Source organism: Streptopelia decaocto (genome assembly GCF_964273445.1).
Source record: "Streptopelia decaocto genome assembly, chromosome: 12".
Lineage (NCBI taxonomy): Eukaryota > Metazoa > Chordata > Aves > Columbiformes > Columbidae > Streptopelia > Streptopelia decaocto.
The window spans coordinates 1,044,454-1,059,228 of NC_138667.1; the positions used below are offsets into that span (position 1 = coordinate 1,044,454).

At 55.8% G+C, this 14,775-nt stretch overlaps 1 protein-coding gene across 3 annotated transcripts in view; it reads right to left on the bottom strand.

The window, feature by feature from the left end:
* Positions 1-2,048: 2,048 nt before the first annotated feature.
* Positions 2,049-14,775, bottom strand: part of ARHGAP26 (Rho GTPase activating protein 26) — a 135,612-nt gene continuing 122,885 nt past the window's right edge. For 2 of the 3 annotated variants that reach the window (XM_082063262.1, XM_082063260.1), the window contains 2 exons: positions 13,972-14,063; positions 9,798-11,551 (listed from right to left, as the gene is read on the bottom strand). In XM_082063262.1, the coding sequence (XP_081919388.1) occupies positions 11,463-11,551; positions 13,972-14,063 (181 nt within the window). In that variant the 3' untranslated portion in view covers positions 9,798-11,462. Of the gene's footprint in view, positions 3,112-9,797; positions 11,552-13,971; positions 14,064-14,775 lie in introns of those variants that run through there. The other variant, XM_082063261.1, reaches the window with a different exon arrangement.

Consider the following 14,775-nt stretch of genomic DNA (forward strand, 5'->3'; position numbering starts at 1 on the left):
AGATCGGTTCTGACGGCCCGGTCAGCTCATTGATGTTGTTTTCATTATTCAACTCATATGCAAAAATTATCTATGCTAAAGTTAATTACTGCTGCTGTAGTTCTAGAGCGGGAGAATTTCTTATAATTAAATTCAGATTAGCAGTTTAATTGGCCATCGTGACTCGCGGTGCCTGCACCTTGCGGATTTGCCGTCGCATCCACAACATCCATTTTCTGGGGTCTGAACCGCAGTTTCTATTCAATCCCAAAGCAGGTGTGTGTGCGTCTGAGCAAACTGCCCCGGCCACACGTCTCACAGGCGTCAGCCAGCACCGGTAAACAAGAGAAACAACACAAAGGGTGAAGGAAAAGAATGAGACTTCATCTAAAATGTATTTTGTTAGGGCAGTGTTTCTTAACCATTTGAGACTTGTCAGAAGGTTCATAAAAACTTACCAATGCAGGTACTGGATGCCAGAAAGTTTGTGATGGAATGAAAACAAAGTGTAATAGAACAGAAGTGTCATAGAAAGGCTGGGGAGGCGGCGAGGGCAGAGCCGGGGCTGGGACAGCAACCGGGACGGGGGAACCTGCCCAGGACCAGCTCGGGACTGAACCGAGTGTGTGGAAAGAACGTCCCATGGTGAGCAGAGCCGTGTCGGCCATGGTGAGCAGAGCCCATGTCGGCCGTGGTGAGCAGAGCCCATGTCGGCCGTGGTGAGCAGAGCCCATGTCGGCCATGGTGAGCAGAGCCGTGTCGGCCATGGTGAGCAGAGCCCATGTCAGCCGTGGTGAGCAGAGCCACGTTGGCTGTGGGGAGCAAAGGCCACGTTGGCCATGGTGAGCAAAGCCGCGTTGGCCATGGTGAGCAGAGCCGCGCTGGCCATGGTGAGCAAAGGCCACGTTGGCCATGGTGAGCAAAGCCGCGTTGGCCATGGTGAGCAGAGCCGCGCTGGCCGTGGTGAGCAGAGCCGCGCTGGCCGTGGTGAGCAGAGCCGCGCTGGCCGTGGTGAGCAGAGCCCACGTCGGTGAGCAGAGCCCACGTCGGTGAGCAGAGCCACGTTGGCCATGGTGAGCAGAGCCGCGCTGGCCATGGTGAGCAGAGCCACGTTGGCCATGGTGAGCAGAGCCACGTTGGCCATGGTGAGCAGAGCCGTGTTGGCCGTGGTGAGCAGAGCCGTGTTGGCCGTGGTGAGCAGAGCCGCGCTGGCCATGGTGAGCAAAGGCCACGTCGGTGAGCAGAGCCACGTTGGCCGTGGCGCGCGGTGGAGACCCCGCGGCTGCTGTTCAGAGTCTCGCAGCCCCAGAACAAAAAAACTGCCACAAAATTCCTTTCCTGCCACGTGACCATTTGAGTTTCTAAAAAGCAAAATATCTTCAAGCCACCACTAAATCCAACTGCTGATTTTTTTCCCTCCACACAGTTCATGCCTTTGCCCCATTGAATAGCGCTGTGAGATCCGTGCTGTAATAAAATCTCGTTTAAGAGCAACATGAAATGCCAACTTCCCAGCAGGGAAGGATTTCTTCGAATTGTTTGCAGTGAGAACAAAGGCTTACATAACATTCACGGTGGTGCTTTCCAAGGTAGGTGGCTGCGGATGGGGGTCAGAGGCACAACAAGAACAGGATTGATGATAACTACATTAATTCGCACAACAACTGTGCAAAGGTGCTCTAAGAAGATCCACAACCCGAGGTGCAATCGCTTGCTTGGGCTCTGTCTTCATCTTCAGGAAAACTGGGAGAAACCCAGCATGAGATTGAAATTTTTCCCACTATCCCAATTAAACGGTGGCAGTTTCAGAATGGTTTGGAAAAGATGCCATTAAATGCTATTTTTACAGTCCTGTCATTTAAGATTTCCAGCCTGAGCGCTCTGGATTCTTTGCCTCCAGCGCAATGTGCTGGTTTACCTCTGCTGGTCCCCTCGCCCCGTCCTGCCCTTAGTCCCGGCCTTGGCCACACGCTAAGCCCAGCCCAGGAGCTGAGACCTCTCATGAGTATCTTCAGGGGCCTTTTTTTGTTTCCGTGGCAAGATTACTGATGATTTCGCTTATTGGTGGACTTGAAAATATATAGGACATGTACATTTCAAAACAAAAAGGTGTAAATATCTGGTGTGGCTGGAGGGGCAGGAACTAGAGAAACCTCCAAAGGGGGGTGGAAAGTCCATTCATCTCAAACGCCCGAGCCCGTGGCCAGCGGATAAAAACCTGTTCTGACCCCAACCAGGAGTGGCCATGGGGGTGAAGATCCAGCGCTCCGAAGTGTGACTGAGGGTGTTCGCTGGAGCCACAACAGGCAATTTTAAGTTTAAAAAAAATAACAAGTGAGTGGAATCCTTCTAATTATAGGCTCTGTTGATTCAAGATCAAACCACACGAGAAGATGGAAGGGAAACTGCTGATGCGGCATCTAATACAGCCACTAATTGCGCTGCTAATGCACCAGGACATGGCTTGTACTCCGCTGGCTGCGCTGCACGCCGAGGAGGGGCCGCTTGTGCTCCTCACCAGCTCACAACAGCCACGCTTGCTTTGCTTTTTGTTCTATTTTCCTAGCGCTTGCTGGGAGGTTTTTGGTTTTGGCTCGAGCGGGACGTTGCTTTGTGTTGAGAAGAATGAGCGCGAGCGGGCTCGGCAGCGGCTGCCGGGCTCATCACCCCCCGCCGGGCTCTGCCCCACGGAGCCGGGCTCTGCCCCACGGAGCCGGGCTCTGCCCCACGGAGCCGGGCTCTGCCCCACGGAGCCGGGCTCTGCCCCACGGAGCCGGGCTCTGCCCCACGGGCGGCCCCGCTGCGGATCCGGCTCCAGGGACAGCAACACATGCTGGCAGCATCTCCTGTGACAGCCACTGGTGCTGGGGACAGGGAGCAGGCCCAGCTCAGCCCCCAGTGTGGGGGGAACCCCCAGGGCATCATTTCTAAACTCTTGTCAAGGCTTTTTTCTTCTCCTTACTTTTCTTTTTTCCTCCATCCTTTCTTTTTCCTCCATTCCCACCATCTTCCTTTCGTTCTCTCCTTGTCCATGGAGCAGCCCAGGTTGCATCCACCACCTCCCGTGGGCGCGCAGCAGCTGCCCCGTCGCTCAGGGTTGACGGTGACGACCCCTTGGCCCGCAGATGGAGCCTGGGGGGACAAGGACAGCGTCAGGATGAGTGCTGGGCGCTCACAAGGCTTCCACACACAAACACACGTGCATACTTACATCTTGCTGCTTTTCTCTCCACTGTCATCGCTATATGTGTATTATCTCGTGGCTGTGCCCACCCACCCTGCCCAGCGTCCCCACGGAGCCCCAGCTGCACACGCGTGTGCCCCAACTCCAGCACGGGCCCAGCTGCACACGCGTGTGCCCCAACTCCAGCACGGGCCCAGCTGCACACGCGTGTGCCCCAACTCCAGCACGGGGAGGAGGGGGAAATAAAGGACAAACAAATGCTGGCCCGAGGCACCGCGAATTGAATCCCCGTAGTTATGAATAATGCAGAAAAACCCAGCGGAGCATGAACCGGGCGGAACGGCGGCGAGGACAGAAGGGCTGTTCCATGGGGGGGTCGAGCTGCTCCTCGCTGGGGACAGGACAGGGCCCTGGGGACGGGAGGTACCAGCAACATCTCCTGTGCTGTGGTCGCACCCCAGCCCCTTGCTGCTCTCACTGTACAGCACGAGCTCCTGCTCCTCAGCGCCTGTGGAAAATAGTTATTACTAAAGATTAATATGGATATCTAACAGCTTTATGGAGCGTAGGACGGGCTGCGTTACACCCGTGGCACCAGCAGCGCTCCCTGCAGGGTCCAGGCTTGGTGGCCGGTCCCTGTGTGTCCTGCAGCCCCATCACAGCTGGTGCTGCTGGGATTTGCTGAGCATAATGGGGCTGAAAAAGCTCAAAGCTCTTGGTCTAAATATATCATTGTTGCTGGGGAAATAAATAATAAACAGAGAAGTGATTATAATCTTGTGGTTTAATTGGTTCTCCTTATTGTGGCTGGAGGGCCGGCCCCGGGTGTTGCAGGCGGTTCAGGTACCAGACCAACACAAAGCAACGGTTATTTAGCAAAGAAAACAGCCAAGCCCGGATTTAAATGAATAAATAAATAAATAAGAACAATAATAAAAGAATAAGAGTAAGAATAAGAATATAAAGTAAAATTAAAATAGCATAAAATAAAATAACACAGATGCAAGCCAGAAAAAAGCACATGCATTTCCCAGTCCCAGAAATAATTATTACAGATTATGACTGCAGCAAAATGAATAAGCTCTCAAAGGCGGGCGCGGATCTCTGACCGGGCAGCACGGCCGCTTCCATCCCCACGGCTCCCACTGCCCCCGGCACGGCCGCCCCCGGCACAACCATCCCCACGGCACGGCCATCCCCCCGGCACAACCATCCCCATGGCACGGCCGCCCCCGGCACAACCATCCCCATGGCACGGCCATCCCCCCGGCACAACCATCCCCATGGCACGGCCATCCCCCCGGCACAACCATCCCCATGGCACGGCCATCCCCCCGGCACAACCATCCCCATGGCACGGCCATCCCCCCGGCACAACCATCCCCATGGCACGGCCGCCCCCGGCACAACCATCCCCATGGCACGGCCGCCCCCGGCACAACCAACCCCATGGCACGGCCGCCCCCGGCACAACCAACCCCATGGCACGGCCATCCCCCCGGCACAACCAACCCCATGGCACGGCCGCCCCCGGCACAACCAACCCCATGGCACGGCCCGCGCGGCCCCGCTCCCTCCGGAGCAGCGCGCAGGTAAACAGCATTAGAATAACCTTGTTTGCACAAGGGCTGCTCTGAGAGCACCTGGAAATACCAACCAAACCCAAACCCCACAAGCTCTGCAGCAGCAGCAGCTCGGGCGGCAAAACCAGCCCGGGGGGTGACGGGGCCGTCCCAGCAGCCAGAAATGGAACCGCTGCTCACACGAGGCTCCAGCGCTCACCTTTGAACCCACTTGTCCCAACAAGCTTTGCACCCAGGTAACGTTTTCTCTTTGGTTACCAGAAGCCCTTGCTCCTAGTTGTATTTTACCACGTTCCGAGCCGGCCGCGGCCGCACCCGGCACGGCAGCTGCTGGGAGCACCCGCGAAGCGGCCGATGGCTCCGGCACAGGTGCTGAGCACCCCTGAATGAGGTGTCAGCAGCCATAAAACCTGGGGTTAAAGCGACGGGAGCGAAGGGGCAGGTCGGGCGCTGCCCCGCGCCCCAGGGCGCTCCCAGCAAGGGCTCTGCCCGCACCCCACCCGCATTTCAGCCCTCTGGTGCCCACCCACGGTGTCTTTTTCATTACCCATTGCTTCTCTGCTCTTAACTCACAGGTGGCTGCTAATGAAAGCTCTGATCAATTTGCAGGTCTTTAATTAGCTAATTGGCTGGGTAAGTGGCTCGCCTGGGTGTAAAGCCGGGAAGGGGGGGCAGCAGGAGGGATGTGATGCTCTTGCAGAGCTGGGGGGGTCCCGGGGCCACAGAAATCTCCATATGGAAATGGGTTTATCTAAACTCCAGCGCTGCTCCCACATCTTCCCTGCCGTCCCCATCTAATTTGAGCCCTGCGCAGGTTTCCGGGGTACCGGGCTGCCGGGGCTTTTCTTCCCTTCCTGAGTGCGTCAGTGGGTTTTAGAGCACAGGTGTGATTTTCTAGGCCCTTTTGTCTGAGGTTTAGAAGCAAGAATAAGCTTCATTAACAGAAGGGAGGATTTACCATAAGTAATAGCTAGGTGCTACCTTGTGAGCCGTCAAACAGTTGTGCTAAATTACAGCCTGCTCTGCCGTGCTTGTCTCCAAACAATCAGCTCCTCACCCAGAGAACAGAACTTTAAATGGCTATTTGTTAAAAAAAACCCCTTGCTTTTAATCATTATTTCCCAAAAGCTAAAAATTTGAATTAGCCCAAATGTACAAACTATAATTGCTTTGAGCTTTCTGCTTCATTAGAATAATTAAAATACCATGCACTTGCTAAGCAGAACGTGTCCCTCAGCACCGGGGTTGGTTTTTATTGATGCACAGGTAACCTTCATCTGCTACAGCGGAGAAAAAACATGGGGAGGGAAAAAGGGGGAGAAAAGCTCCTGGCGGCGCAGGTGCCGCGGGGCAGGCGCCCCCACACCCCGGCGCGGGTGCCGAGGGCTCGGGGGGCGGGTCCCGCTCCTGCCCAACACGGCTCGGGAAACGGCCCCAGAAACGCGGCGCAAACGCCTTCCCGGCCAGTGGAAAACCCCTTTGTGCCACCAGGCCTGCGCCCCCTCCCAGGGAAACAGAGCCTCCTTGTTTTGAGCAGAACCGCGGGTTTGCTGTCCTGCCGGTGTCCGTGGCGCGGCGGGCGCAGCCGGCCCTGCCGGGACGGGATTTCTGTGCGCTGCATTTTGTTACCGAGCGCTATTCCGGGCTGGCCGTGATTTAGTGCGGCGGCTCCGGAGCGCCCCGCAATCACGGGTTTTGTGCTATTCCCATCATTTCTGGAGACGGCGCTGCCCGGTGACGCAGCGGGACGGGGGGGACGGGCAGCGCGGGGCCGGGGGACAGTGCTGGTGGGGGAAAGGGGCTCCGGGGGCGCGAGGAACGGCGCGTTCACCCCTCCAGCACTACGCACTTGAAGGCTAAAAAAGAATAGACGTGACGTTGCTACAGGAAAGCTGTCTCACTGCAACGCTGCAAAGAGGGAAAGAGCCTTTCCGAGAGTGTTGGGTGGGTTTTTTCCTTATTCCCCCTCCTCACGGAGCAGTAGCTGTAAGTGACGCCGCTCTCCCAATCTGCCGGCCGCTGGGGGAAGTTGTGCATCTACCTGCGAGAAACCTTTCCCGTGAGCCCGTCCTCGCTGCACCCCCTGTGACCTCCTGCTTTTGAGAGTCCTAATGCCAAATGAATCCTGCCACAAAGTAATCTGAAATAAAGTGATGTAGGGATGCAGCGACCTGTGCCTGAGCATCACGTGTGGCCCCAGCACTTCTCGGCACAACCACGGCCAGAAATAAAGGAAAGGCTCTTAGAAGCACTGGGGGACTTAATTATTGCTTGAAGCCGTTTGGATTTGTGCTGTGAAAACTCTCCGATAACTCACAATAACTCTTCAGTACTGAGCGGAGCCCTCACTGCCCCCACTGCTGAGGCACCAGCGCAAGGGGAACTAACCAAGCGATGTCCGTCTTCCAGGGACGATTCCAGGGCTTCACCAGCAGGTCACACAAGGAAGCGGCAGCAGGGCCTGAAATCGCTGTGGTGTGTGTCAGGGTCAGAGCGCAGCCCGCTCACCAGTGAGGTTGTTTGTCTGGCCGTGTCCCGGTGCAGACGGACACAGACGGACACACCGCTGGGTACGCACCCGTGTGCTCACAGCCGGAGAACACTCGCATGGGAAGGTCCCAACCCTCCGGGCTCTGACGCTTTGATGCTCGGTCACAGCATCATCATCCAGTGTACAATGGACGCTCCATCTAAGCCTGGCTTAAGCAGAGCTGGGACCAGCAGGAGCCCGGCTGCAGCTGAAAGCATCAGTGCTGAGGACACGGCACCGACGTTCCCGTGTCACCGCAGTGACCCAGCACTGCCCGCGGCCATGGAGCGTGGCGGTGAACACTGCAACGGGCTGGGCTGCTGCTCAGGCCACAGACTCCAGAGGAGCCTTCTCAGACAAGACAGTTACCAGGAGGATGTTTTGTCTGACTGCAGGGACAGATGGGAATCTGAAAAACCCATGGCCAGAGTCTGAAATTGTTGCTCTTAGTCATGGCCTGCTTGAAAAAGAAACAGCCAAGCCAACCCAAACCTATGAAAACACCCCAAACCCAACCCAACCCCAACCAAACCCAGCCCAACCCAACCCCAACCAAACCCAGCCCAACCCAACCCCAACCAAACCCAGCCCAACCCCAACCAAACCCAATGCAACCCCAACCAAACCCAACCCAACCCCAATCTATCCCAATACCAATCCATTTCAAACCCAACCAAACCCAACACAACCCAACCCCAAACAAACCCAATCCAATCCAACCCCAATCTATCCCAATACCAATCCATTTCAAACCTAACCAAACCCATCCCCAACCAAATCCAGCCCAACCCCAATCTATCCCAATACCAATCCATTTCAAACCCAACCAAACCCATCACAACCCAACCAAACCCATCCCAAGCCAACCCAACCAAACCCATCCCAAGCCAACCCAACCCAACCCAACCCAACCCAACCCAACCCAAGCCAACCCAACCCAACCCCAACCCCAACCTATCCCAATCCCAATCCAATCCAAACCCAGCCCAACCCATCCCAATCCCAACCTAAGCCCACACATGGGTGCTGCGAGGGGTGGCAGGAGCGCTGGCAGCAGCCTGGGTGCTCCCAAACCACCTGAGGTGCTTCATGTCCTGCTGCAAAACCCCGTGACATGAGCCAAGGGACACGGGCCAGCAGCTGGACCACAGGCCGTGGGCACCTCCGAAACGCCACGTGTGTGCCCACAGGGTGATAGGGACGGTGGCTGCGCCGCGGCCGAGCCCTGGACTCGCCTGGCCGCGCAGCGGGACTGCGCCCTGAGCCTCGTCTGACATCTGGCAACAGGTATTATTGCACCAAGTCTCTTTGTTTTCTTTGTTCAATGCCTAAAATGATAAAAAGGGCAGCAAATACAGGAGAGACTTATCGCAAGTCTGACTGTCCCTGCTTGCTTATAAATTTGACTCATGACTTTAATATTAAGTATCAAATGCCATGTCAAGGTGGTTTAAACCAATATTTTCTATCTTTAATTTCTCTTGGAATTAACCAATGTTTACTCCAGTAGTACAGCTGGCCCCAAACAGGAACATTTAGTAGGCGTTTCTGCCAAATTTTTCTTTTTGGAAAGTTTTAATTAAAAAAAAAAGATATATTCCACTAGCTCTCCTGTAAGAGCAATAACTTCTGCTTCTACTTTATTTTCCTTTCCTCTAGAAGACATCTTGTAAATACGTCTGTGTGGGAGTTTTGTTCCCAATTACTCTCCAGGTAGTATATCCTAAAGCTCCCGAGTGCCTCGGAAAAGGAATTTATTCCTGTCTCAGAATCACTTGAGCATCTCAAGAGCCAGAGGGGTCCCTGCAGGGGAGGGTTTTGTGGGGACAGGGCCGGAGCAGCCTGGGCCGCGCTCTGCAGCCTCGCTGAGGGGTCTCCAAGTTCCACATCCCCCAATGTGCCTTTTAAGGTGTTTCTGATGTGTTTGAAATTCTCCTTTGTCCACCGTACAGCTTCTCTTTGGAGGCCAAGTCCCATTTGGGACAGGGGGCCGTGCTGGGAACGGCGTCCGGCGGCAGCGTCCCATGGAGGAGGAGGGTCCTGATGGACGAGCAGCGCGGGACAGGGCCGTCCCAGACACACCAAGTAGTGTTGATGGATGAATCAAGCCCTTTCTTGTTTTGCTTTTTTCTCCTCTCCATGAGCTCTCCCCCCCGGCGCTCCCACCCCGCGCTGTGCCGGCGCCTCCGTCACCTCCCAGCAGGAACAGGGACCAGCAGCTCGCCAGCGAAGCGCCGGCTTCCTCCCGAACCCCCAGCCCTCGCCGGCCAGCACCGCGAGGCAGCTTCACCGCTGCCGGAGCTGCACCGGGGGACGTGCCCGGTGTGTCCCCATGGCCGGCATGTCCCTCATGAGCCGTGACCACCCCGGAGGAGCCGCGCCGCGCCGCCCCACCCTGCACCACGCCGCACCATGCCACACTGCACCGCATCACGCCGCGCCGCACCGCTCCACCCTGCACCACGCCACATCACCCCAGGAATCACGGTAAAAAGATACATTTGTCCTCTTTTTTTTTTTTTTCCCCAAGACAAAAGTCCAGGAAGTTTAATAACTGGGAAGGAAACGTAAAAGGTTCTGCAATTCCAGTTTCCCTTATTTCTGCACGACACCAGAAGCGAAGGAGAGGCGGCCCCGGCCCCGAGGGCGCCTGTGGGCGAGAACGTGTTTGCAAACACTTTTCTGCAACCGCTTTCAAGTGCCCTTTGCTTCTCTCATCGCAGGTCTTCCAAAAATATCAAATATAGATCTTTCCCTCATAATATTTTAAGATACTCTATTTATACATTAATTTTCTCAAAAATAAGAAGTGACACATACAGCAATCCAGTCACTCAGAGTCTCTAAAATCATTACAAAAGGACGCGCCATCCATCCCCCAGCAGCGTGCGGCAGCCTCACCTGTGGGCAGCAGCCTCTGCCAACGGGCTGGCAATTCTTTCATGGTTTTCTATTACAAACTATAACCAGCCTGGCCCCGCGGTCATGCAGGCTCCTTCTCCCACCCTCCCCCTTAGAACTGATGCGAAATGGTGAGGGATTTGCAAACTCGCTCTGCCAACCCCTCGTCGCGTGTCCACAGGGGCAGGAGCGTCCTCGCCGGAGCAGGAACCGAGGGCTGGGGCACCCGAAGGCGCATGCCGTGTTTTCTGTAGACTGCAGGTTGGCCACACTAACAATAAATGTCCCGTGAGTATGGAAATAATTTACCTTGCACTGCACAGACTTGGCACGGACAGACGGCACACCAGGCTTCAAGCGGGGAGACCACCTAAAAAGCAACGGTGGGGAGGGCAAACACATCTCCAAAATGGCACGTCAGCAGCCTGCGCATTGGCGAAAGCACGGGCGTCTGTGCGATGTGCATTGGGAAGTGGAGATACAAAACGGCCGGGCACACAAAAGGAGCGGTATCGACCCGGAGCTGCGTCGTGCCCTCCAGGAGGGAAACGCAGGCTGCACGGATCACAGGCGTTTACCTTGCAAAAATCTAAATCTTTAAAAACAAAAAGTTTGAGAGATTTGGTCCAAAATAGTCTCCCCTCTGCCTGCCGAGCCCTGGCGGCTCGTGGCCGTGCTGAGCACACCGAGCACACCGAGCACGCCGAGCACACCGAGCTCTCGCCCGCAAGAGCCGAGCTCTGCGCAGGACGGCGCCGCGGGCAGCTCAGCCCCGCAAACCCACCGGCTGCGGTGGGCACAGCCAGGGCTTGGGCACCGGCCGAATTCTCCGCACCCCTCCGGCCGCGGGGCTGCGGGGCTGGGGCTCCCGGCCGTGCGGAGAGCGCGCGGGGCTGGGAGCAAAGGGCTCCTCGCCGACGGCTCCTCCTCTGGTGCCTCCGCTCCCGCTCCTGCTCCCTCCAGCCGGCGCAGTGTCCCCGCAGGCAGCTCTTGTGCTGGTTCACAGTTTGGAATGGAGCATCGGGGCTGGTTCTGTTATTGCTGCGACGGCTCCGGTGGGGACGAGGGCTGCGGGCACCACCCAGGCGGCTCAGGGCTGAGCCGCCCCCAGCACGCACGCCGGGGGACACACACGTCTTTATCCACACAAACATCTCGGCGGGCACGGGGAAGTCCTTCACCCGCGCTGCACAGCGGCAAAGAGCAAACTGGTCTGCAGGACTCCTGCCCGCGGCTGCCATGGATGCCATGGAAAGCTCAGCAGAGGCGCTTCTGATGCCCAAAGTTATAGGAACTCGACGTAGTTCTCGGGGATTAGTCCCGTCTTGCCGTTGAGGGTCCCTTCCAGCCAGCCAGGCTCCTGGGATGGATGAACTTGAGGAGAGAAGGAAAAGGCAAGTTACTACAGGAGGGGATTACGGTGCGGGGCCAACGCTCTTTGTGTGCTGCCAACGTGGAAGCTGCTCTTGGGAGAGAGCAAGGCCTCTATTTCATGTTTATTTTAGGGTAAAGAAACCGATACGCCAAGGAGCTGGGACGGCTGAGCTGCTCTCTCTGTCCGTGCTGGCTCCTACGTGTTTCCTTTAGCAAAGTGTTGGAGGTTTCCCAGTAAAACCAACTGAAGGACCAAGGCGGCCCCGAGCCGGGCTCTGGGCTGGGTCCCACGTGCTGCTGCTGCGGGGCTGGGGTAAGGGAAGCATTTGGGGTAGAAGCAAGTGCTCAAAACTTCCTCCAGATTTGGGCTAAAATCTCTTTGAAGTTCAAGACACCATGGTTAATTCCATCACCTCGTAGCCCTCCCATCCCAGCTTGGCCTCGCACCAGGCCGAGAGAGAAAACGATCAGCAAACACTCCCGGCAGCAAGGCAAATACCTCAATCTTATTTCTGTGAAATGAGAAACGTTATTAGTTCTCAAAAGACACTCTATTCAATCAGCTACTGAAAATGTGCTGATTTTACAGAAACCAGGGTTACGCCAGCACAGGCACAGCAACACTCCCTGTGCCTCCCATGGTAAAAGGTGGCATGTCAGTATTTCAGAGCCACCTGAGCTTCCTGGGACTCTCCCACACACACTTCATGACACGTTTTCTGGCTTCAGCTGCAAGAGCAAACTGCAGGTGTCCTGCTCCCCGAGCGGCGAGGAGCGGGGCCACGGGCTCCTACCGCAGCCCAGCCAACCCAGGATGCCCGTTTCCTCTGCAAAAATCAAGACTGACATTGACCAGTGACAAAGATCCAGAAAGACACAAGTGTTTTAAGACCAAACATCTCCACACTTTGGCAGAGACCAGTCCTCACCAGCACGGCAAAGCCCATCGCTGCTGGGTATGCCTGCGGAGGAATATTGTATGTAGTCATCTATTAGTGAAAAATACAAACCACAGAACACTAGCTAGTGTCTGGTGTCAGGAAAGAGGTTTAACCTGAAGTCACACGAGTTCCAGCCGCTGCTTCCACCTGAAATGATCCCTCGTGTCCCGTCTGCTCTGCACGGACAGCATGGGGAGCAGAGTCTCCTCTGTCACACAATTAGAGCACAAATGCAACACAACTTGAGATGCTGCTCTGCCCTGTGCAACCTCAGAGAACCTTAAAGCCAAACAGGAACCTGTCCCTAAGTATTTCCAATATCCATTTGCTTTCGCTGGGTTTTATAAAACCCCCTCACTACAACAACATTTCTCCCAAGCAGTGCTGTTCCTGCCCCGCTCCCCCAGCCTCAGCCAAGTGCTCAGTGATTAGAACATGCTGTATATTTTTTTCCCTTGAATAATCCATTGATTTTTATCTAGCAAACACAATGTATTTAATTCAAACTTGTTTCCCTCCTAGCTGCTTTAATTCCCATGGGCTCTCAAAGGGGAGACCATGTTTATTTATGAGATATCTATGGAGCTGCTTAGGAAAAGTATTCTCTTTATTTCACATGTATTCATTCTCTTCCCCTTTCTGCTATATTCCCATATATACCCCAGGGCAAAACCAATGCATGTGGTAGCAGTTTCCCAAATGACAATACTTAACATATAAAAGCCAAGAACTACTTGGAAAGTAGTAAAAAGTATTTTCTTTACATTGGGGTTATATGTAAACCAGAGCTGCTTCATTCCATGGGGCACAGTCTCTTTCCCTTGATGCGGGAAACAGAAAGTGCATGTTCATTAACGTCACCTCCAAAAAGCTGACTGACCAGAGCCCCCCCATTCCAGCCCTCAGTGTCCAGGGGAAACAAGCACACGCTGCTCTTCCACCTCCTGCATGAAACCTTATGGCAACTATAGAATATTTCTGGTGCTGACACTTGGAAACGAATCCCTCCCACCCAGAAAACCATACAGGAATGGCTCCGTTACAGTAAATGGTGGTGTCAGTCAAACCCCTTCGGATGAAATGAATCAGGATCTTGAAAAGGCAGATTTCCCACTGATCCTAAACAGGGCTGAATGATCAGCTGCTTCCAGCACGGATATGAAAAGGCAAGATACGCCTTGGAGTTAATGCCTGTGATTCCAGTGTTTCTGCTTTCTTCTTTCATGGGATTTCTACTGGTGGAAATGGGACGGACATTAAACAGAACTGCAAGGAAACTCAGGAACCAAGGGTTCAAATCATTCCCTGGTACACAGGAAGAAAAACGGCAATTCGCAAAACTCAGCACTAAAGTAACAGCTGAGTGTCCTTCTCCGAATCTTCGCTCGTCCCACTTCCCTGGGAGCCGCAGCCCAAGCGCCGCGCTGAGAAACGAGCCCGTGTTCTCCCGCTGGGCTGCGGCGCGGCCCCAGCACTCACCGTTCTCGAACACGGTGCCGGCCGTGAAGGAGAGCTCCGAGTCGTGCTCGGCTTTGCAGGCGTACAGAGCCCGGGCTTTCCGCAGCGGCGAGCTGCAAAGAGAAAGCACTTATTAGAATAAAAAATACCGTGCTCATACACACCAGCACTCCCCTCCCACTGCGTAACGAGGGGCACATCGGAGAGGGGTCCAAGAGCCTCCGCAGCTCTGCGAGTGTCCAAGGCTGCGCTGCTCGGGGGAAGAGCGAGGAAGACTCCAGAGGAGGCTGAAGGCTCTCAGGGATGCGCCCCCAGTTTTCACCGCACTACAAATCCCCATCGCAGGCCAGTCGGCAGCACCAGGACCAGAGCCCGTGCCCCGAGCCGGGGCTCCCGGGAGAGCTGCAGGTGCAGAACATGCTCACCGGGGAGCATGGGATGTTCTGTGCGGCCCCAAAGGGGGCCCAGCGGGTGCGGAGCGGGGCCGGGCAGCAGGGCGGGCACAGACCTGCGGCACAGACCTGCGGCACAGACCTGCGGGCACAGACCCGCGGGCACAGACCCGCGGGCACAGACCTGCGGCACAGCCCTGCGGCACAGCCCTGCGGCACAGCCCTGCGGGCACAGCCCTGCGGCACAGACCCGCGGCACAGACCCGCGGGCACAGCCCTGCGGCACAGACGTGCGGCACAGACCTGCGGCACAGACCTGCGGCACAGCCCTGCGGCACAGACCCGCGGGCACAGACCTGCGGCACAGACCCGCGGGCACAGACCTGCGGACACAGACCTGTGGACACAGACCTGTGGCACAGACCCGCGGGCA